Source organism: Hyla sarda, chromosome 1, assembly GCF_029499605.1.
Source record: "Hyla sarda isolate aHylSar1 chromosome 1, aHylSar1.hap1, whole genome shotgun sequence".
NCBI classification, from domain to species: Eukaryota; Metazoa; Chordata; class Amphibia; order Anura; family Hylidae; genus Hyla; species Hyla sarda.
In genome coordinates, this window is record NC_079189.1 from 125,692,389 (window position 1) to 125,716,959 (window position 24,571).

Sequence of the window (24,571 nt, forward strand, 5' to 3'; positions counted from 1 at the left end):
AAATAAAATCTAACTTTTGTTGACACATTATAAGAATGTCTATAATTTGATGCCTTTTGGAGATTTTTCCATCTTTCCTTGGCTTCTTTATGCACATTAATAACATTTTTTACCTGGGGTGCCCAAACTTTTGATCCCCACTGTATATGTGTGGCCTACAGAATATTATCACACTGCAGATTATAGCAAACACAAGGTGGATAGATGCATTTACACATGGAATAGATAAGTTCGCAACTGTAAGCCTTTCTGATCTGCCTGTTTTATTACATACTTGTATTACAACACCACCCCGCCAAACCCCCCCCCAATCTCCTGAACGGGGCCCCGGCATTGCCGTGCTGTGCTGGGGCTAATGCGCGTAGCGTCAACCTCAACTGAGGTTGACTGTATGCCCCCCCCCAATACAGCTCTAAGGGAGAGGCGGGGATGTACGAACGTCTCTCCCATAGAACTAAATGGAGGAGGTGTGTCGGCATCTGCGTCATGCTGCGGTCGGCATGCCTCCTGCACGGGAGAGCTGCGGCACAGCCATGGTTGCGTGCAGGAGATCGCGGGGGGGTTAGGGGGATTGGTCCCAGCGTTCGGAACCCCCACAATCAAACACTTATCCCCTATCCTTGTGTATTTAGGCTGCAGATGTACTTTAACCCTTTCAGTTCTTATCAGGTGCTGAATGCTCCACAGGAAGTTGTGTAGTTCCTTCCAGTCTGAACACAGCGCTCTCTGCTTTCCCCTGTGTCCACGTTAAGAGATAGCTGCAGAATGATTGCAATGATCAAGGGGGAGTAATTTCCTCTAATTATTCCCACCCTAAATCTGTGCCTGGTATCATGTAAAGCTTCAATTGAAGATTCGCACCCACTCTCCCCTGACAAAAATCAGACATTTTGCTGAAGAAATTGAAACCCCAATACTCTATACACTGACAGTTCTGAAAATGCTCCTTTAGATGCCAGAGCAATATGATCAATCTTTTCATTATGCAGCAAAAAAAATTAAAATGCCTGCTCTCGCCTCCAAATATAGGCTGTCATAAATCTACTGAAGCCCAAAGAGAAGGGGGGTGTAGACATGGGCATCCACCCTCTGAAGCAGAAAGGCAATATTGGACATATTGCTTTTAGTGCCGGAACCGAATATATTTTCAAATGACATTGTATTAGAAATAGTCTTGTCAGCATTCTAATAAAGCAGCAAGCATTTAGTTATGTCACCAGGTAGGTTACTGTTTACGTATGATCATGTACGTATCATATAATATACAAAGGTGTTATACACAGTGCATAGATAATGTAACTAAGTTTGCTACTAAAGGCTTGCAGCCGGGCCCTTGCAGCAGAGATGGTATATATAGTCAACACCCCTATTTAAAATGCAGTCATACAATGTGTGTGGTTATTGGCTCTGTATACAAAAAATAAAGGTTAACAGTGATGCATGATTGGTTACACAGAATATGCACTTACCAACCATAAAATGCACCAACCAATTTATGTATGGGTTGAGGATGGATTACGGTAGTACTACTACTCTCGGCAAGTCCAACTCTATGCAGTATATTTAGACATGCATGATATAGATCGGTGGTCTCCAACCTGCGGACCACCAGGTGTTGCAAAACTACAACTCCTAGCATGCCCGAACAGCCGTTGGCTGTTCGAGCATGCTGGGAGTTGTAGTTTTGCAACATCTGGAGATCCACAGGTTGGAGACCACTGATATAGATGTTAGCGTTGGGATAAAGTTGTGCCAACTGGGGGTTATTATATAGTTAAAAATCTACTAAACAGGAGACTTGGTGACCTGTGTGAGTAACACTTTTAGGGGGAGATTTATCAAAACTTGTGTAGAGGAAGAGTGGAGCAGTTGCCCATAGCAACCAATCAGCTTCTTTCATTTTTGAAGAGGCCTGTGAAAAATGAAAGAAGCAATATGATTGGTTGCTATGGGCAACAGCACCACTCTTCCTCTACACGGGTTATAATAAATCTCCCACTTATTGTCTACTTTGTTAAGTCCATATTAAATTGCCCATATATATAAGAATGATATGCTACTGGGGGACTAGTGGCATCACCGTACCCTGTTGTATAAAAGTCTCTTTAAGGCTGCATTCACATCTCAGTTTTACACTACGGGTGCCGGATTCGGCTGGGGGAGGGGCAAACCAGGCTCTCCCGTACCCCAGCCGGACCATCGCTGAACTCCATTCACTTTAATGAGCCGGCCGGAGTCAAACGGTGACTCTGGGCGGCTCAATTTTAACCCGTATCCAGTTTTGTGACCGGACCTAAAACTGTAGTATACTACGGTTTTAGGTCCGGTCACAAAACTGGATACGGGTCAAAAATGAGCCGCCCGGAGTCACCGTTTGACTTCGGTCGGCTCTTTAAAGTGAATGGAGTTCAGCGCTGGTCCGGCTGGGATACGGGAGAGCCCGATTTGCCCCTCACCCAGCCGAATCCGGCACCCGTAGTGTAAAACCGAGATGTGAATGCAGCCTAAAGGGGATATCCAGCAATAGAAGGAGACACATAGAACAGCAAAAATGCCACCACCCCTGTCCTCAGGTTGTGTGTGGTATTACAACTTGGCTCCATTCACTTCAATGAAACTGCACTGCAATACCACACACAACCTGAGGACTAATGTGGTGCTGTTTTTGAAAGTAATAGGCTCTGTTTTTCCTAATCCTGGATAAGCCCTTTAATGCTATGAATCATTAAGAGTATTGTAAATATTCTAGGCACATATAGGTTCTGAAGTGCTTAGGAAAGCACTTTATAATAATTAAATCGTAGGTAAGTAGAGTATTAGTTTTTAAATAGTTGCTCTGGTGCACTACACCTCTCATCATCCCCTAGGCACTGTTCTGCACGTCTCCTTCCTCTGCTGGCGGATAGCCATGCTTCCTGTAGCTCACCATGGAAGCGTGGTTTTCGGTCAGAGCTGCGGTTACATTCTGTTTACTGTAAAGCACCAATGTCTCATGACTTTTGGCAGCACTTTTGAAATACTGGATTTGTATGAAAGTTTTGTATTTAATCTATGTGACAGTGCCAGGTTTAATAGTGCCGTATTTATTCATATATTCATATTAATATTTATTCATAAATATTGCCTCTTATCTCATTACAGTAAATATTGTCTCTTATCTGATTGGGTTTTATAAGTGTAACTTATCACGTAATCCAGTCCTTCAGCATTCATTCATATATTTTTGCTATATTACTTGTAAGATTTAGTATATTAGTATTGACCCCAGTATTGTAGGGAGTTGTATCGGAAATAGCGGAATATCGGTATAAGTTATCGGCTATCTGCCTCAAAGTTCAAAGATTATCGGTATCGGCACTAAAAAATCAATATCGGTCGATCCCTAGTTTATATATATATAATATAAATTCCCCTTATTCATAAAACACATTTATTACAGAAGAGCCTGAGGACATAGAGACTGAAATATTGGAAGATACCAAAGCAAATAGAAGCAATGAGCCTCCTGTTAAAACTGCAAGTGTTTGGAATGAGCAGACCAAGGAAGAAAGGTAAAGTCAATTCATAGTACATCAGTTTACTTTAAAGTGTCCCTCCAGTTCTCAGAATAACTTTGCGTTAAATGCTGAATGTAAAGTTGAAAGATCATGGGGGGTTTTATGCACATTAAAAATTGAAGGATTTTATTACTTTTGTATTTTTTATTTTGTGTTCCCCCCCCCCCCCCCCCCTTTTAACTTTTAGTCCTTTTAGAGTGGTTGAACAAAAAAAATGATATTAAGGGTATTGCAATCTAGCTGCTCTGTACATCATGCCTTCGGCAACCTAATTTATTTAATTTGTTTACATTTATTTTATACTGAATGTTTTACTATTTAGATAATCATTTGTGCTTTAAGTTTGTCTTCTATGAGATGTTGATTGTTTTATTACCCTGGCCGTTACCCTTGTTAGGCTAGGTTCACACTGCCAATATGCTCCGTCCTGTTAAGGGTCCATAATGCTCTTTTTTTAATTTTGTAGGTGTACTCCGGTGGAAAACATATATTTTTTTTTAATCAACTGGTGCCAGAAAGTTAAATATATTTGTAAATTACTTCTATTAAAAAATCTTTACCCTTCCAGTACTTATTAGCAGCTGTATGCTACAGAGGAAATTCTATTATTTTTTTAACTTCTTTTTTGTTTTGTCCACAGTGCTTTCTGCTGACACCTGATGCCCGTATCAGGAACTGTCCAGAGTAGGAAAAAAATCCCCATAGCAAACCTATGCTACTCTGGACAGTTCCTGACACGGACAAAGGTGTCAGCCGAGAGCACTGTGGACAAGACAAAAAATAAATTAAAAAAAGAATAGAATTTCCTGTAGCATACAGCTGCTAATAAATACTGAAAGGATTAAGATTTTTAAATAGAAGTAATTTACAAATCTGTTTAACTTTCTGGCACCAGTTCATGAAAAAAAAAAAAGTTTCCACCGGAGTACCCCCTTAACTGACCCTGTATGGGTTGAAGCACAGCGGCATCCAACAGGTCCAAACTGATCCCATTGACTTTTAATGGAGTCCGTTGGGTGTCCTTTATTTTGGAGGGGTTTAGCGGAGAAAAATACTGGACAAGCAGTCCTTTTTCTCCCACTAAACTCCCATGATTTCACAATGGAACTACCGCTGACGGTGCTCAGCAGTAGTGTGAAAGAAGCATTAAATTGTTAGAAAAGACCAGAGGAGGTGTGGATTGATTTTCAAGAATAATGAAATTTGTACAAACCTCTGTAAGGATTATAAATTCAACTTGATGTGTTTTTTTTTTTTTTTTTTTTTTTTTTTTAAGCTATATACTTTTGTGGTCCAGCCCTTTTCTCTATATTGCCCCTGTGGCTAGAATGAAAAGTCAGTGTTGTGCGCAATAGAGATGGGAGCTGGCTTTCAGAGCTTCCCTGCCCTCATCCGGTTTGCCTCGCTATGCCCGCCCATCTACTACATGCTCTTATGTCACTAGGCCTGAGTGTTTCATTAACATTATATTATAATAGTTCGGACATTTACACACATGGCGATACCACTTATTTTTGTTTATTTTATATGAAAAATGGGAAAAGGGCTTATTTACATTTATTAACCTTTTTCTACATATTTTATTCACCAGTTTATAGTCCCCATAGGGACTTTCGATTGCATATGCTGAACCAATGTTGCATATGCTGAACCACAGGCTGCCGGCAGGATCAGAGCAATGATCAAACAAAACAGAGGCAGGGACCCTTTGCCCATCCTGGCAGCTTCCCTAAGCTACCAGCAAATTATTTTCTGCGCTGTGTCCAAGCAGTTAATAGGAACCAACAGGCTATAAAGTGCACTCAGCTCCAGAGCGCGCTTTATAGACCGGGACATTTATGCCATGTGTCCTTTAGAGGTTAAGGGTACATTCACACAGAAATGGGTTTCGCTGTAGCGGATATTCCACAGCAGAAAATCTACAGCAAACCAAACTGAAGTCAATGAAATCTGCTGCAGATTATTTTTTGCAGAAATTCTCTATGAAAAACCTGCCACCATAAAAACCTGTAGCGGGAAACTCCAAACATGCGCTCTCATAAACGTACCCTAATATTTGTTTTCTACAATTGGATTCACCTGTTCAGTCTGTTTCATTTCTACATTTCAGTGAGGAAGAAGGACCTGATGTACATGAAGCCTCTCAAAGGGAAGAAAATGTTATTGATAGAGAATGCTCAGGGAATGAAGATGATGCAGGTCGGTGTGGTTTGTTTGCTTGTTTTGCGTTTAGCTTGCCACCCTATATTTATCATTTGTACACTTCAATGCTCTATTGTAGAATGCCATGATTGTTATGTCTTCTCTGTTGTTACAGAACATTCTGCAGGGAATGCATCCAAAGCATTGTTTCAAATAGTTCCATTACCCCACATTGTTACTACGCCAAATGTGTCTGCACAATCTTCATTCGATGACTCCTTGCCTCCTCGTTCTCGCTCTGTATCTCCAGCTAAGACCAAAGGCCACGCTGCATTGTTGATAGGACTCTCAACTGGTCTGTTTGATGCAAATAATCCAAAGGTATGTTTAGTTAGTGTAGGTTCAGCACAGTATCGACATTATATGCTCTGTTGATTATTTTATGCGATCCAGATGATATTATCATTTCTACCATATGATTATTAGCCATATAAGCCCACATCATCCCGCTGGCCATTACATAACTATTATACTATTATATATACAAAGGAATGCACAAAACTAATGTTCTCCCATGATGCTCTTCTCTACCATGATTTATTTTGGGGCCCATGATATCATTGTGTCATGAGTTAACACAGAAAAAAGCTTCCTGCATTCACATGCCATTGCAGATGCTGTATTAAAGGTTTTTTTTTACACCAAGACTTATCACATATCCACCAATGCTCCATTCACTGTCTGTGGGCGCTGCATGATGTAGCTCCCATAGACCATGATTGGAACGGAACGTCAGTGCACAAATACAACCGCAGTTCCATTCTGACAGGAGACTCTGGACCCCATCTTTGATATCACTTGAGGTCCCAGCTGTCAGATCCCCCATGATCATATGCTGACTCCCTATCCTAGATAGGGTGCAGTAGAAGTCTTAATGGTAGGACAACGGTTTTAAGCATTTTTTTTTGTGTGGCAATGAACTGATCACTGCAGCTCCCTGTCACTTTAGATGGATCAAGTTGATGCAGTGTCAGACCAAACAGACCAAGACCAAGCTGCCTTTAGAGGATGTATCTTTACATTCCAGCTGCACGATTCATTCATAGCTGGAACATAAACATATGTATTGTGGTGGTCTAGGGGTTAAAGAGGTTTGCAGCCTCCACGAAGAGCCGAAAGTTGCATTTAATCTTATATTCACGTTTAAAAATATCCTCTGGCCCCACACTGTGCGTTCTTAGCCTCCTTCCAGCTGTTTACTTCATCACTGTGATCCCATTTGTTAGTCGTGTGGCCAGTCATGGCACAGAAGTATCATTCCAATTGCGCTAACAAAGTTAGAATGACTCCTTTAAAGCGGTATTCCCACCTCAATGTTTGGCAGCCCCCTAGAGAATGACTGGAGTGCTGGCCGCACTTGAGAGATGCACAAATGCTTCCAGAGACAATTTTGTCCCCCATTCTCAGTATCTGTGGATGTTCCAGTAGTTGTTATCTCCTATCCTAACCTCTTAAGATTAGAATATCCCTTTAAGCCTTAAACAAGTAAACTTTATCTTTATTACTGAACAGATACAAGCCCTAAATAATTACAAAATATAAACCTATACATCCTATAGGTTTATATCCTGTTGGGTTGTGTACTTTGAAACTATGGAAACTACCTTATACAGCGTCATGGATCTGTAAATTGCTAGGTAAAGTTTCTAAGCCTAACACCTAGGGAAAAGAAAAAAAATTAGCTTAAAGGAGTACTCCGGTGCACACTTTTTTCATGTTATCCCGTCCGGGCTGCAAGATAAAAGAAAACGCACTTTGTCTTACCTGCCAACGAGCCCCCGGAGCTCCGGTACAGGTGTTCGGTCCCCGGGCTGTATTCTTCTTACTTCCGGTTAGCCCGGCACGTCACACGGAGCTTCAGCCTATCACTGGCCGAGGCGGGACATCGCTGCGGCCAGTGATAGGCTGAAGCTCCGTGTGACGTGCGGGCTAACCGGAAGTAAGAAGAATACAGCCTGGGGACCGAACACCTGTACCGGAGCTCCGGGGGCTCGTTAGCAGGTAAGATAAAGTGCGTTTTCTTTTATTTTGCAGCCCGGACGGGATAACATGAAAAAAGTGTGCACCGGAGTACTCCTTTAAGGAGCTGAGATTGGAATGTGCCATTTACTTCCGACAAGGCTTTTTATTAACAAAACCAACCTTTAAATACTTCATGCGTAGTCCTTTGTAGAACTCAATTATGTATGATGTGAAAATTTGACTGTGAATTCTTGCACAGTTGACTCATACATCACCACAAAGCCACAATACGGTTACAGGCAAAGTGATTCCTCAAGTCATTATTCTCCTGGAAACATAAACTGTGAAACTCATCTAACATTACACTGTTACCGATGACGTGTTTGACGTCTTGGATTTCTGTATCTGTTTTTATTTCTTCCTTTGAGGCTGGAAATGACTCATTAGACCTGAAGTGTCACAAACAAAATGAAGAAAATAGCACAACTTTATGTGCCAAGCTTTGGCTTATTTATGAACATTTTTCCGCCTTTATTCTAATTAAACTGACTTGGTTCTGTTTTAGCAATGCCTTACTTACCAAGAGGACATTTACACACATAGCTTTAAATAAAAAAGCATATTTTCCCAGAAGGAAAATTATCTGTTTCTCGAATGCCTGAGAGCCCTGAAGACTCCCTACCAGCTGGATGCTGCATCGCGAATCTGTACTATTCTTTAGGCAGCACACATCGCTCTAAACACTTTGCTGGTTGTTCTTGGAAGCAAACAACAGTAAAGGGGTTGTCTGGTTTTATGTAGATACAATGTAAAGATTGATATGATTTTTTTCTATTTAATCTGTCCAAAACAAAAACTCTTATTTTCCCATAACAACCAATGACAGCTCGTGTTCAGTTTACCAAATCTCCTTAAAATGTAAAAGCTTATAGAAAAACAAGAGAGTTTTTGCCTTGGACAGATTAATAAATATGTGCCTTTGGCACAGAGGACACAAACTGTTTAGTTTTTTCTACAGCAACCAATCACACCTAAGCTTTCAAATATTAAAGTAGAACTCCGGTACATATGTGTCTGATCCCAGCGGTTGGACCCCCCCACCCCTGTGATTTCCTGCCCGCCACCCTGGCTCTCCTTATGTATGAATCGGTGACCAGCACGCCCCTCTATGTATCTCTATGGGAAAGCCAAAGATACACGAGCACTGATTGTCCGTGAAAGATACATGGAGGGGATTCGTCGGCCATCGCTTTGTGCCGCGGTGGATAGTAATCTGGCTCGTTGGGACCATGAGGAGAGCCGGGGTGCAGCAGATCGTGGTCGAACCCTTCATTTTAAGTCCTGTGGATAAGAACATATGTACAAAAGTTCCCCTTTAAGGAGCTCTGGTAAAATGATCTGAGTTGTGATTGCTTAATATGGGAAAATAAGACCCTTTTTGGCCTGAGAATGACAAACCTAGGCCTATTGTGTTTTAGTTTTTAACTATTTTCTAAATATTTGTTCAGTGAAAGAATATTCTTGTTTAGAGGCAGCAAAACATACATACCTAGTCCTACTAGTGCATCCCAAGTGTACCCTGCAGTCTAGGCAATGCTCTGTGAGTTAAAAATTAAAAATAAGTCATGACTCCAGAAAAAATAAATATAGCAGAGAGATGTGTGCAGTGCAGCTGATGTATTTAGCTTCTAGAGAAGGGCCTAGACAGGATACAGTTGTATCCACTTATGAGCTGAGAACAAAGAGTGATCTTCTCTGACAATTGAAACACAATGGGAGAAATGTGTCACTCTTTTATGCCGGTTTTCTGTCATACAAAAGTTTCAAATATTTGCACAAGACACATTTTGCACAAGAATGTTAGATTTTTCGCCTTTATATGCGGTCAGTGTAATTTTCCAAAAAAGTGGGAGAGGTGGTACCTCTTTGACCCAGCAAATTTAACATAACTTACATCAGAAATTAGCTGCAATTATGCTATAAATGATAGATTTAAAATAATTCCAGAGTCCAGCATGGAGAGTGAAAATTTGTGTCTTGCATCCCTTAAGGGAAATATAGGCATAGGCTCTCACTTCTCACGTTACAATCTTATGTATGCGCTGTGCGATCCCAGGATAGCACACCTGCTTTCTTCCTGTGGCACATTATCAGTACATTATTAAAGCCATCGAGAACTAGCAGGGAAAACTATGCTCCAGCTTGATAACAGGAGAAATAAGCATTTAGTCTAATCCTAAATATTACAAAGTTTCTTATATTCGCTTGTTCTATTGATCCGTATAAAGCTTGTTCCAATGACAAGTGCCTATATAAGCTCCCACATTGCATTGCACTCGTATTACACATTCAAAGATCTCCAACACTGATGCCTGGTAGAATTTTTTTGGGGTCACTACAATGTGAGAATATATGGTCTAACACCTTTTCTTACAATAAAAATAGATATCCCAACCTTTTTTGTGATTAATGCCAATGCATTATTCATATAACAGTCTGGTTTGTACTTATTTAACAATTTCTAAGTTATAGAGGTAGTCCGATTTAGAAAAATCTATCCCCTATCCACAGGATAGAGGATAAGTGTTTGATCATGGGGTTAAACCGCTAGGACCTCCCTGATCTTTTAAATGGCCCCTTGCTCTCCTCACGCATGGAGTGGGGGTCAAAATGCCCCTGCCATGCATCTCTATGGGAGAGCCGGCTTTCCCATAGAGATGCATTGAGGTGGTGCGTCCGCCTACACTCTGTGTGTGAGGAGAGCCGGAGCACCGTACAGGAGATCATGGCAGGAAGAACATACAAACGCCCTGCAGATGTTGTCCTTGGTGGAATTTGAACCTAGGACCCCAGTGCTGCAAGGCAACAATGCCAACCACTGAGCCACTGTTCTGCCAAATCGGTAAACTCATGGATGATTCCTTCTGTGACCACCAATGCTTGAGATTCTGTTTTGTCGATTTGTAATGTATATTTTCTCACTTCTACTCAGCATGTATGATTTGGTATATGGATATATGTACAACAAAAATAGAGAACCATAGCCACACATCCACCATTTGTATTTTGATCTACTTGCTTCTCAGCGTAATTTCAAAAACGTAACCGGTTGTTAGTATACATTTTGATCAAAAAGTATGAGCCAACTGGCCACGTCAAGGCCACCTAGCCTGAGTGGGTCCCTAACCTGACACTGGCATAGCGCCGGGCGGTGACCACTGCCTCTGAGACACCATGTCCACAGGGGGAACGACCCAGCGGCCAGGCAGCCCCACTTCTGCCCAACCAAGCCCCTGGCTCTGGTCCACACCAACCCACAGACAAAGCATCACAGAAACAATGGCCGCAACAGAGAACCACACCAGTGGGAAACCTACCATGTGCTCCCTACCAAAGTGCTGGGAGAATGTTAGGAGGAAACCCTTATGCAGTCTCCTGCTAATTAAAAATGCCTGGGCTGAATGGGTGGAGTGGAGTGCTGGCCATGGAAGGAAGGAGAGACTACAAATGTACATCAAAAATAGAGAAACAGCCGCACATCCACCATTTGTATTATGATAAGTGAGCATTTACACCTTGTTCACACTGGTGTGGTGCTGTGCGACATCCATTGCTGCTGTGGCACTGTGACTATGGGAGGTGCGGCCCTGGGAATGGTTTGAGTGGCATTGGGGCTGCTCTGCCAGTGGGTCTTTTCCCCCTGTGGGCACTGGTGTTGCGGTGGTGGTGGTCACCGCCCAGTGCTACAACATTTTATGCTAGGCACGTTAGGGACCCACTACTTACAGGTGGCCGTGATGTGGCTAGTGGGCTTGCACTTCATGATCATAAAGTACACTAACAACCTGTTAGTTTAATAAATGTTGCTGAGAAGCATTAGATCATTGTGCAAGTTGTGGATGTGCGACCATGTCGGTTTTCTCTATTTGTGTTGCTTAGGCTGACCTTTATTACTTTCAGAACTACAACTGAAAGCACAGACTGTAAAAGAACCAAGAGCAGTAACAACTTATATTAAACAGGAGAGATGTTTGTCACATAAGCTACTACAAAATGGATTAAAATTTATGTGTTTGAAACAATAACAAAAAAATCTTCTTATATGAAGTGAGTAATCACATATCTATTATCTTAAATGGATGTAAGTGGCTACTTGATTTTAATACTAAGTGGAAGCGTGGAGTGATCAAAGTCAATGATTTCTCTACAAAGGGATAAATAATCACCTGCGCAGCATGTTTAATAGAAATCAGTGTGATGCAAATGAGACAGATCCTCTGGAGAGGTTATTAACAAGTACATCGAAGACCCTTGAGCAGTCTCTGACTCAGAAATACCGAAATGTGCTGCATATTCCCAGTGTGTGAAAACTAAAGATCAGAACAAGAGTAAAACATCAAACTACTTACTGGGTCGCATCTTTAAAACACTCAGATGCTCTGGATACCCGCCTGATCTCTTCTGTAGAGGACGTATGTTCCTTATGACCTTGAAACATTGCACTGCCCCTGTACTTTCCACTTAAAAACTTTTAGTATTTATATCATTGGCATCCACAAGAGCCCTTTGTAGGTTCACAAATGTTTTATGTCTGTGATCCTGTGCATGTGGACTGTTTTTATACAGTTTGCGGTAAAGGCGCTCACTGTGGATACTTTGATCTTTTATTCTAGTTCTCATCTTTATTTTTTAATGAACTGTCAGGATGTTTTTTGTGTTTGTAGCTTTAGATCACCTCTTTCTTTTCTTTATTCTTTTTTTGTTGCAAATATTCTATGATTTTTCTTTAAATGGCCCTGGCAGAATCCAAATTTTTTATATGTTGTACATCTTGGGAAAAACATTCATCTTTCTGCTTTTTGTAATGACATTTTTTGGTTGCACCGTACATTTTATGGTAAAAGGAAAGGCGTCATTACAAAGGGGCTGCCAGTTTTTAGAGCAGCTTCTAAACAGCCGGCATCAGAGCTCACTCTGTGCTAGGTATTGACGTGGGCTGTCAGCTGCTGAAAAAAACTGGCAGCTGCCAGGTATGGGGCTCCCGAAACCACTCCATACGCCTTTCACGCTGACAATATGTACCAGCGTGCCCTTTAGCATGAAGGGGTTAAACAGGATCACTGTTTTAGGCTCCCTTGATAGAATTCCTTTTCAGCTTAGACTACTATGCAACTACCATACGGAGGCAGCGACTAAAATATATTTTTACATCTCATCTGGACTTCTGCTTTAAAATGTATTTATACTTCCAAGCAATTTTATAAAAACCTGCATGGTTTGGTTATATTAACCCTTAGAAAGGTGGCAAGGTAATTTTAGTGCTCCTACTGTTGCTAGTGATCACCAGAAAGTTCCTTGGCTGTTTGCCAGTAGTACTCACACAAGTTCTTCCCTTACTTGTCTGGCCAGTTACTAAACCAAACAGGCAGTAAACAGCATATTGCAGGAAAGTGAGTTACCATGTGGGCAAGACTTTAATTTAGTTTTTTTCTGGCATAAGGAGTCATTTTTAGTTAATGAAAGGACAAGGACAATTTTACCATGTAATGTAGTGCATCTGCAGTTTTACACCTCTTTTATAGGTGCTTTTCCAAAGCAAATACAAAATAGCTATACGGTAAATGCATAGATGAAATGAGATAGAGTACTCCGTATACAGGCTGATCATCTAAACACAGTTTCACATGCAAACTTCTTGTTTCTATCCCTAACTCTTTAGCTTGTAAGAGGGTTAATGCTTTATTTTGTAGGAAGTAACACTATAGCTGGAGGAACTTGTGCCAAGTTTGTTAAATGGTACCTGCATATTAATATATTTGGTGCATTTTTTAACTGTCTAGCGGGGAGGAGATGAAAATACGCTTGAAGGTGTAGATTTGTGCCATTTTCTTCAATTCCACATAATAAATCTGGCATAAATTAAACCTCCTTCAGAGACCAGATTCACTTTACTTGATATTTGACAGATTCAGCAAGCAACAAGAGAAGCTGCAAATGTAACCGCTAAAGTTGATTTTCCGTGTGAATATACACAGCTCAAGACTACAGATATGATCTGGCTCATAAAATAAGCAAACCACAGTGCCTTCAGCTATGAAGGAGTTAACGATAAATGTGAGCTATATTGGCGGGCGGCTCTATATAAGCAAACAAGAGTAAATGAAAAATAAAACGCTTACATAATACATTAACCCAAGTATGCAAATATGTCTTCATGTGCCTGGACCTAATCGGTGTGCAAAGAAAAGGTCATAGGTCTCGAGGCGGAATAGATGTTGTTATGTCTCCAAAACAAATGTTATTTCAGGATTTTACGTGCCTGTTATTTTTGGTGTTTTTTTTTTTTCTAATGGAAACGGAGCTTAGAGCTCACTTTTTTCTTACTAAAGTCAGTGTCTGGAAGTGCTTTTACAATGGAGCAGAATTAAGTGTGAGAAAATGGGTGTGAGATTTCACAGCTTTCTAGATGCCTAAACCTCAATACCTTCTTTTTAACTGAAAGATGAAAATCTTCCTCTACAACTATCTTTTAATTACTTCCATATTTCCTTAATGTCTGCATTTACCATTACAGGAAAACTCTGCTCACCCTCATTGTCATGGCTATATTTCATGTAATGCTTGCTATGTGGGCCAGCGTGTAGACAGTCTTTGTCTTTGTTGTCAGATGCTGAGGACCTGCTCGCTGCCTGATCTGTCTAAGTTGTTTAAGACCTTGGTGGACGTGCCTAGCGTGGCCGACTTACAAGGTGAAGAGCACCTAGAAATAGAGGACATTGAAGATGAGCCTGTCCAAGATGCCGAGCATTCAGATTCTGAAGACACGTGAGTACTCCACCATCTTTTGCCAGAACAGACACTGTTAGGCCTTTCTGAGCACCATGAAACTATTTCCCAGATATACAGAAAAGTACATTGCGTTTTCTACAGAGACTTAACCATTATTTATTTACATCTGAAATGTTGGAACTATTTTTCCTAAGTGACGGCTACAATAGAACGAAATAGTGGCACTCACCAGGATTCTTAAAGAATGTGTATATTTATTATAACCAATCCATAAGGATAAGCGTGGCATTGCACGAGTTAACTGGCAAAAGTCCCGCTGTTACCAGTGGGAGACAACTTCTGGAAGCCCACCCAGGACCACCTGTGAATGGTCCTGGTCAGCGATCACTGTGATTGGTCTATGTGGAACAATCACAGTGTCTCAGCTGACTGGGGAGGGGGGTTAACCGTTAATGTTCATTTCCCCAGCCCTGCCCGCCCCTACAAGTCCGGGCAGAGCAGGAGAAGATGTGAGCTGCGGTGGGGACATACCGCAGGACCGACGTGGGGAACGGAGGTAGGCAAGTGGAGGAGGCAGCGGCGGGCAAGTGGAGGAGGCGGCGGCATCAGAGGCACCAGTGAGAATCACTGTAAAGTGATCTTCATTGCTGCTTCTAGGAGTTTCAAAATTACAACTCCCAGCATGCCCAGACAGCCTTTGGCTGTCTGGGCATGCTGGGAGTTGTAGTTTTGCAACATCTGGACGGCTACAGTTTGGAGACCACTGTGCAGTGGTCTCCAATCTGTGCTCTTCCAGATGTTGCAAAACTTCAACTCTCAGCATGCCCAGACAGTCCAGGAATTCTGGGAGTTGTAGTTCTGTAAAATCTGGCCCTTCAGATGTTGCCTAACTACAACTCCCAGCATGCCTGGGCAGTCTGGGCATGCTTGGAGTTGAAGTTTTGCAACATCTGGAGGGCTACAGTTTGGACACCACTACACAGTGGTCTCCAAACTGTTCTCCTAAAGTTGTTGCAAAGCTGCAACGCCCAGCATACCCTTTGTCTGTCTGGGCATGCTGGGAGTTGTAGTTTTGCAAAAATTGGAGGCACACTGGTTGTGAAACATTGCCATTTTCCTAACTCAGTGTTTCCCAGCCCGTGTGCCTCCAGCTGTTACAAAACTATAATTCCCAGCATGCACTGACAGACCATGTATGCTGGGAGTTGTAGTTTTGCAAAAGCTGGAGGAACACGGGTTGGAAAACACTGAATTAAGTAACAAACTCTGTGTTTTGCAACCAGTGTGCATCCAGCTGTTGCATAACTACAACCCCCAGCAGGCACGGACAGCCAAAGGGCATGCTGGGAGTTGTATTAGTACGCTTCCAGCTGTTGTCTAACTACAAGTCCCAGCATTCCCTTCTGCTGTCCCTGCATGCTGGGAGCCTCATATAATAAAAAGTAAAACACTATCCAAAATTTTACGAATTAAAGTCTTCACAACAAATGTTAGTTCTATGGGGTCCTATTGCTGGGATCACCCCCCAATTAAAGGAGTTTCCACCATAAGGTGATTTTAGTACGTACCTGCCAGACAGTAGTGGACATGCTTAGGAAGGATCCGCGTTTGTCTTGGGGATAATTGGCTATGTTATGAGATTACCAGAAAGCAGAGGTTATCTTTTTGTGAACTGGCTGTTTCCTGTTGGATTTTGTTCCCGTAAAATAAGCAGTCTCATGATTCTTGTTTGTAAGTGTGGGGTCACTTTTCTCCCTCCCACACATCAGCCAACCCACACCTGTGATCCCTTCAATGCAATAGACCAGCGTCTTCTGACCAGGGGGCCTCCAGCTGTTCGAAAACAGAATGATCTTCCTCCCACCCAGCGTTCGCTCCACCCATAGAAGCAAAGACAGGCTCCCTCTGATCACCTGACTAGTGATGTAATGTCTTGGGCCGCACTGCAATCTGGGATAACCAGTCAATGACAGTAATTTTGGATGCTGTTAAAAATAAACATTGGGGCAAATATCACAGAAGAATTGGGAGACCACCATGAAACCTAGGTACAGACACTATATTATGAACTACACTAAGTTTACAGCTCCTGTAGCATAGTCAAAGAAAAAAAAAACCTGAAAACCTTTTTAATGTATCCAAGCCTAAAAGTTAAAATACCAGTTAGGGAAACAAGAAGCACCAAAAAATAGCTTGGCTAAGGATCAGGATGCCATCTTGAAAGACTCCAGGGCCAATAAATATGATAGGAAATGGTACACTTTAAAGAGACTATGTTCCAGAGCAAGAAAGACACTAAGAAATGTACATTTCAGGACCAACACAAAAATAATGTGCAAAATCCTTTATTCTAATACAACTGGATGGAACCAGAACACGTAAAGAATCAAAATGCATAGTCATTTTATACGATACATAGATACAATTTATGAGAACTGCTATATGAGTTAATGGAAGAAAACCACAGTCCTATAGTACTCATTTTGGGGAATAGCTCTTTAATGTAGTCTTTGTAAAGAGGGATTTTCTTTCTAGTCCCCGTAAACATAAGGAAGTGTCATTAACTCCTTAGATTTTATTATTTTTTGTGCCATGCAGTATGTTTGGTGAGACAGACCGAGATCTGCAGGAGCTACAGGCATCAATGGAGCAGTTACTAAGGGAGGAGTCCAGTGAAGATTTCTGTGGGGCTGAAGATTCCATGAGTGAAGATAAGAATAAAATAGATGAAGAGGAGAATAATGCTGAGGTGGCTGAAGTAGAGGATGAGGAGAATCAGCCGAGCAGTGAAAGTGCGATTAATGAAGAATGGCAGTCAGGTACATTTCCTGTAAAGCTGGCATGCTCTTACACTTTGTGCCAAGTTTCGATTATGCAATTTTTGTGGCAGTACAGACAGCTTTGATGGACAGAAACCATAAAAAAAATCGCCTAACGGGGCAAGGTGACTTTTGATTGATTTTTAATCTTTGTTTATCGTTGATTTTCGCATCTGTCTTTCCAGATGACAGCAGTGAGGATTTTGAGAATGAATACGACGGTGACAGTGTTTTTGGCCAGCTGGAGGAACTGAGGCTGAAATTAGAGCAAGAGATAGGGTTCGAAAGGTTCATTGAGGTTTATAACAAAATAAAGGTAACTTTTATACTTTTATTATCAGTTATAGACAAAAGACCACAGCATCGAACTGCAGACTCCGGATAAAGTGCAAGCCGGAGCTGAAATGTATTGGTTCCCAAGAAGTGACATTTCAGCCAATACATTTTAGCTCCTCCTTGATCTTTATCTGGGGTCTCCAGTTTGATGCTGTGGTCTTTTGTCTACATTTGGATTGATACTGGACTGGCTGTCTGGGCAACAGTTTGCACACTAAACAAGTTTAGTGTTGTCCTTTTTTTCTTTGTTTTATTATCAGATATTTACATTTGATAGTGAGGTGTCGAGCATCGAAAGAACAAAATAGTGGGGTAAATTGTGTCATGGTTTTTACAAAACATTGTTTAAATGGGTACTCTGGTGGAAAACACATTATTTTATATCAACTGGTGCCAGAAAGTTAAAAACAGATTTGCTAATTACTTCTATTAAAAAATTGTAATCCTTCCAGTACTTAATAACTGCTGTATGCCCCACAGGAAGTTGTATTTCTTATCAGGAACTTCCAAAGCAGGAGAGGTTTGTTATGAGGATTTGCTTGTACTCTTGACATGGACAGAGGTGTCAGCAGAGAGCATTGTGGATAGACAAAAAAGAACAACTCAACTTCCTCTGTAGTATACAGCAGCTGATAAGTACTGGAAGGATTAAGATTTTTACATAGAAGTATGAAGTTTGTAATTTACAAATCTGGTTAATTTTCTGGCACCAGTTGATTAAAAAATGTTTTTTTCCACTGGAGTACCCCTTCAACCCCTTAACGACGCAGGACGTATATTTATGTCCTGCGCCGGCTCCAGCGATATAACGTGAGGTCACGCGGTGACCCCGCGTCATATCGGGTCGGTCCCGGCAGCTAACGATAGCTGGAACCCGTGGCTAATACTGGACATCACCAATCGCAGTGATGCCTGGTATTAAGCCTTCAGACGCAATGATCAGAGTTGATCGGCGCGTCTAAAGTAAAAAAAAAAGCATTCTCGGCTGATCGGGACCACCGCGGTGTCCCGATCAGCTTTTAGGACACAAAGAGGGTCCCTACCCGCCTCCACATTGTCCGATCGTCGATTCGCTGCTCCGTGCCTGAGATCCAGACAGGAGCAGCCGATAGCATTGATCAGTGTCTGCAATCAATGTACTGCATGTTATAGTCTCCTATGGGGGCTATAACATTGCAAAAAAAGTGTAAAAAATTCAAACTTGAATGTGATTTAACCCCTTCCCTAATAAAAGTTTGAACCCCCCCCCCCCTTTTGCCATGAAAAAAAAAAAATATATGTAAATAAAAAATATAAACGTGGTATCACCGCGTGTGTAAATGTTTGAACTATAAAAATATATTATTACTTAAACCGCACAGTCAATGGCGTACACGTAAAAAAAAAAATTCCAAAGTTCAAAATAGCGTATTTTTGGTCACTTTTTATACCGTAAAAAAATGGGAAAAAAAAAGATCAAAAATAGTACCGATAAAAACTTTAGATCACGGTGCAAAAAATTAGCCCTCATACATCCCTGTATGCGGAAAAATAAAAAAGTTATAGGGGTCAGAAGAGGACATTTTTAAACATTAATTTTTGTACATGTAGTTATGAGTTTTTACAAAAGTAAAACAAAATCAAACCTATATAAGTAGGGTATCATTTTAATCGCATGGACCTACAGAATAAAGAGAAGGTGTAATTTTACCGAAAAATGCATTGCGTAAAAACGGAAGCCCACAAAAGTTACAATATAAAGGTTTTTTTTTTCAATTTTGTTCCACAAATATTTTTTGGGGGGTTTTTGCCATAGATTTTTGGGTAAAATGACTGATGTCATTACAAAGTACAATTGGTAGCACAAAAAACAAGCCAACATATGGGTCTGTAGGTGCAAAATGGAAAGGGTTATGATTTTTAAAAGGTAAGGAGGAAAAAACGAAAGTGGAAAAAGCTTAGTCCTTAACCACTTAGGGACACAGGGCGTACAGGTACGCCCTGGCACCCTGGTACTTAAGGAGCCAGGGCGTATTTTGTGGGAATTTCGGTCCCCGCCACACGCCAGGCAGGGACCGGACCGGGATGCCTGCTGAAATCATTCAGCAGGCATCCTGTGACAATGCCCAGGACCCCCCCCCCCCCCATGTCAGCGATCGCCGGTGAACTCACACCGGTGATTTGCGGCGATTCCGGTCATGTGGGTCCATGCCCAGGACTCCAATTACCTGGAGTTAGATGGTGATCGGCTGTGTAGTATACACCGCCAATCCCCTCCTGTAGCTAGGGGGGGGGGGGGGGGGAGATGGCGGTCCCGTCACTCCCCCAGGAGTGCAGCCGGCAGAGGAGTGGTTAATGTCCCCTTCTCTCAGCTCTGCTCGCCCACAGAGTTCAGTCAGCGGGCAGAACTGAGAGAAAGAGCCATGGACCCCCCTCTGCTGAGATCTGTGCCCCTCAGGGCTGAAGAAGTGTCTGTAGTGCTGGGTGAGTTTGTATGCCGGGACAGGTAGGAGGTTAAAAATAAAAAGCGTGACCTGGGCCTTATTAGGGGTTCAGGGCGCTGCATTTGTGAGTCCGGTCATAGATCACTTTGGGGCCAAATTTTTGGAGGCCTACGTACCCCTCAGGGAGCTCTCGGTAGATGAGTCTCTTATCTGCTTTAAGGGGGGAGACTCCTCTTCCACCAGTATATTCCCTCGAAGTGGGCACGGTAATGCGTGAAACTCTACAAACTTTGTGAGTATATGAAGGATGAGATTCCCGTATTGAACCCCCAGAATGTCCCCCCACTCTGGGTGTCAGCGGGAAAATCGTTTGGGACCTTGTGCACCCATTGCTGGGTAAGGGTTAGCACCTTTACATGGACAACTTTTATACCAGCATCCCTCTCTTCACATCCCTTGCCGCCAGATCCACGTCCGCTTGTGGGACCGTGCGGAAAAGCCAGAGAGGCCTCCCTCTAAATTTTCTGCAGACACCTAGGCTCAAGGGTGAGTCCCGTGCCCTTACTCATGAAAACCTGTTGCTGGTAAGGTATAAGGATAAGAGGGATGTCCTTATGCTGACCTGACCACAATTCATAGTAACGGCAGCTCACCTGTCCCTGTGCGAGGTACCACAACACCGGTCCTCAAGCCTGATTGTATTCTGGACTACAATCAGTAGATACATGTAGGAGGCACTTACCAGCGGGGTAACGTGAAAAAAGTGCTTTGCTTTATTTAGACATGCAGGAGCAGAAACAGATGTGGATGCAGTCCTACAAGTGGGGGGAGTTGATCTCTGATCAAATCCTTAAGCCATATAACGCCATGCGCAAAACACGGGTATTGTACAAAAAAGTTGCAGTCTACTTAGTACAGGCTGCCATGTACATCTCTTTTGTTGCATAGCAGATGTATGCAAAGGGCAGCATGGTGGCTCAGTGGTTAGCGCTGCTGCCTTGCCGTGCTGGGGACTTGGGTTCAAATCCCACTAAGGACAACAATAAATACAGCGTTATTATTATTATATTAACGTCAGCAGAGAGAACTGTGCTCGTGATGTCATCAGAGAGCATTCCAAAAAGAAAAGAATTTCCTCTGTAGTATTCAGCAGCTAATAAGTACAGGAAGGATTAAGATTTTTTAATAGAAGTAATTTACAAATATGTTTAACTTTCTAGCACCAGTTGATTTAAAAGAAAAAAGGTTTTCACCGGAGTACCCCTTTAAGGGGTTAAAGGGGTTGTCTAGGAAAAAACCTTTTGGCTCCAGAAAGTTAAACAGATTTGTAAATTACTTCTTTAAAAAAATATTATTCCTTCCAGTACTTATGAGCTGCTGAATTTGAGTTGTTCTTTTCTAAGTGCTCTCTGATGACACCTGTCTCGGGAACTGTCCAGAGTAGAAGCAAATCCCCATAGCAAACCTCTTCTACTCTTTGCAGTTCCCGAGACAGACAGAGGTGTCAGCAGAGAGCACTGTTGTCAGACAGAAAAGAACAACTCAACTTCAGCAGCTGATAATTATTGAAAGGATTAAGATTTGGGCTAATGGGTTAATGAATTTTTTTTTTTTAAATACATATGTAATTTCTTAGTAAGTTAATGCAGTAAGTTACTCTGCTTTATCAATAATATTTTTGAAAAATTAAATATTTGAAATTTTCCTAGTTTGTAAACCAAATTATGTTTTAACTGTTTAAGAGTTTACATTTGTGTACTTTTAGTAGAGCTACATATTTAATTGTTTTCAGGCCATACATGAAGACGAAGATGAGAATATTGACACATGTTCAACAGTTATGGAAAACATTCTAGGCTGTGAACATTTATATTTATATCCCAGGATACTCCGCTTAGTCATGGCTGATGGAGCGTACCAAGAAGGTTGGTTCTGATTTTATTACCTATACGTATACACGTGTTCATAATGGCTATAGTAACATGAAGTGAAGCTCTACTTTTCATGAAACCTCCTCTGTCTAAATGGGTAGTGGAATATATTGATTTCTCTAGTTTCTGAGCTAATATGCAAATAATATCATCCTGGAATTTGGAGCTCAGTTAGAGGGTGGGGAAAAATCTGGCCTTACGTTTACCGTATTTTTCGCCCTATAGGACGCACCGGCATATAAGACGCACCCAATTTTAAAGGTGCAAAATCTAGAAAAAAAATATTCTGCACCCAACAGTGGTCTTCAACATGCGGACCTCCAGATGTTGCAAAACTACAACTCCCAGCATGCCCGAACAGCCATTGGCTGTCCGGGCATGCTGGGAGTTGTAGTTTTGCAACATCTGGAGGTCTGCAGGTTAAAGATCACTGGATAAGAGGTAGTACTCACGTGTCCCCTCCGCTCCGGACCCGTCACCGCTGCCCTGGATGTCGCTCCATCGCTGTCGCCGCGTCCCCGGGGTGTCCCCGACGCTCCGAACGTCGTCTTCCCCGGGATCCACGCTCTCCGTCGCAGTCATCACATCGCTACGCACGCCGCTCCTATTGGATGACGGGACGGCGTGTGCGACAACGTGATGACGTCGAAGGAGAGCGCCGGCCATGCAGGGGATCCCGACACGGAGCAGACACCGAGGAGGCAGGTAAGGTCCCTCCCGGTGTCCTGTAAGCTGTTCGGGACGCCGCGATTTCACCGCGGCGGTCCCGAACAGCCCGACTTTCGCTTCAGACGCGGCGGTCAGCTTTGATCGCCGCGTCTGAAGGGTTAATACAGGGCATCACCGCGATCGGTGATATCCTGTATTAGCCGCGGGTCCCGGCCGTTGATGGCCGCAGGGACCGACCCGATAGGTGTGTATTCGCCATATAAGACGTACCAACTTTTCCCCCCCAGTTTTGGGGGAGAAAAAGTGCGTCTTATACGGTGAAAAATACGGTATGTATTGCATAATTTTATAGAAGTTAGATCATGACTTTTCTTGTAAGGATAGCTAAGTGTGCTTTGTATCTGTGTATCTTTACAATATTGTATATCTTCCAATTTATCTGCTCCATTTGTCTGTTTTCTTAACTTAGTCTTTTTATTTCCACTAGACAATGATGAATAAATATCTCAGGATCCTCATACACAACATTTTGCTGCTCGACTATCTGCATCACATTTAGCCATTCCGCTGCAAAGTTTATTTTTAACACAGATGATAATTTTCTATGTGCATGCAATATGAGAATCCATGTGTGTTCGTCTATACTGTCTAAACATGAGGTATGCATTTACGTCTTGAAAGACTGAACGGTTCACGTGAGAGTAGCAGAGCCTTAATTTATTCCTTATTTCCACATTTTGTTGATGTGTTCATGCTGTCCTATTAAAGGCAGGACATGGGTATTCTGGTGTCATTGATACATACACTAGTGTTTTATTGCCGAGACCAGAAACGTGTTTTGTCTTCAGCCTCAAAAGAAATCAAATACAATGTATTTCCATCTGCTTTCAATGCTCTTATTGTCTTCCTTTTTTGCTATTTCCTAATTAAAATATGTTTTCAATAATTTGTTCATTTCTAATTTATTTGTCTGTTTGTGTTAAGTCTCCAAGAGTAGAGTAGGGTGTTTTTTTTTCATTGTTAAATTAACCAGATTCTACCAGGGACTAATGAATCATAGAAAGAATAATACCCAATGTCTTGTTTAAAGCCATTGTACTGTAATCTATGTATGAAAATAATGCTTTTGCAGTTCCTGTAACTCCCACTTATAGGAATGACTGTCATTTATGTTTACCTGTTGTTATTTGTTTCCATACAAAATGCAGCCATTTGTTACATAAGCGGCTAGAATAAAATATTTAAAGTGTACCTGTCAGATCCCGCAAAAAAAAGTTACTCAATACTGACCATGTACATCTAATTTTTATACCTCGATCACCTATATTTATTATAAAAATACCTTTTTTTTTTCATTAGCTCACAGTGTTAGAAATCCTCTCAGGAGAAGGGGTCGTGTCCCAAGCTTGATGCTGCTGCAGAACTTTTCGGCTCGGCAGTTGATGACTTTTCCTGCATAAATTAGTTCAGCTTTTAGGTGCTCCCGTGGGCTGGAAAAGGTGGATACAGTCCTAGGAGACTCTTTCCTAGGAATGTATCCACCTTTTCCAGCCCACCGGAGCACCTGGAGGCTGAACTAATTTATGCAGGAAAAGTCATCAACTGCCGAGCCGAGAAGTTCGTGACGAATCGAATTTACTGTAAGTTCGCTCATCTCTAGTTGTTTTGTTTATTAAATATTCATATTTTTTTTTACCATTATATTACAAAAGTTCTTAAGTTTTCATCAGTAACAACTTAAAAAGTTAAGGGATCTGACAGTGCCCATTTAATGCACTAAAAAGAGTGATTTATTGATGTGATTTTCTGGTGTTATGCTGCATTTTATGTGTTAAAAAAAACAAAACAGCATGTTATGTGTGCAAAGTTTCTGGATTTTTTTT

The 24,571-nt window shown here is 41.8% G+C and overlaps 1 protein-coding gene across 4 annotated transcripts in view; it reads left to right on the top strand.

The window, feature by feature from the left end:
• Positions 1 to 24,152, top strand: part of NEK1 (NIMA related kinase 1) — a 145,371-nt gene extending 121,219 nt beyond the window's left edge. For 2 of the 4 annotated variants that reach the window (XM_056560925.1, XM_056560943.1), the window contains 8 exons: positions 3,440 to 3,551; positions 5,668 to 5,756; positions 5,875 to 6,080; positions 14,389 to 14,546; positions 17,109 to 17,329; positions 17,515 to 17,645; positions 21,881 to 22,013; positions 23,176 to 24,152. In XM_056560925.1, the coding sequence (XP_056416900.1) occupies positions 3,440 to 3,551; positions 5,668 to 5,756; positions 5,875 to 6,080; positions 14,389 to 14,546; positions 17,109 to 17,329; positions 17,515 to 17,645; positions 21,881 to 22,013; positions 23,176 to 23,189 (1,064 nt within the window). In that variant the 3' untranslated portion in view covers positions 23,190 to 24,152. The remainder of the gene's footprint in view (positions 1 to 3,439; positions 3,552 to 5,667; positions 5,757 to 5,874; positions 6,081 to 14,388; positions 14,547 to 17,108; positions 17,330 to 17,514; positions 17,646 to 21,880; positions 22,014 to 23,175) is intronic. The other 2 variants (XM_056560935.1, XM_056560917.1) reach the window with 2 other exon arrangements.
• The last annotated feature ends 419 nt before the right edge of the window (positions 24,153 to 24,571 follow it).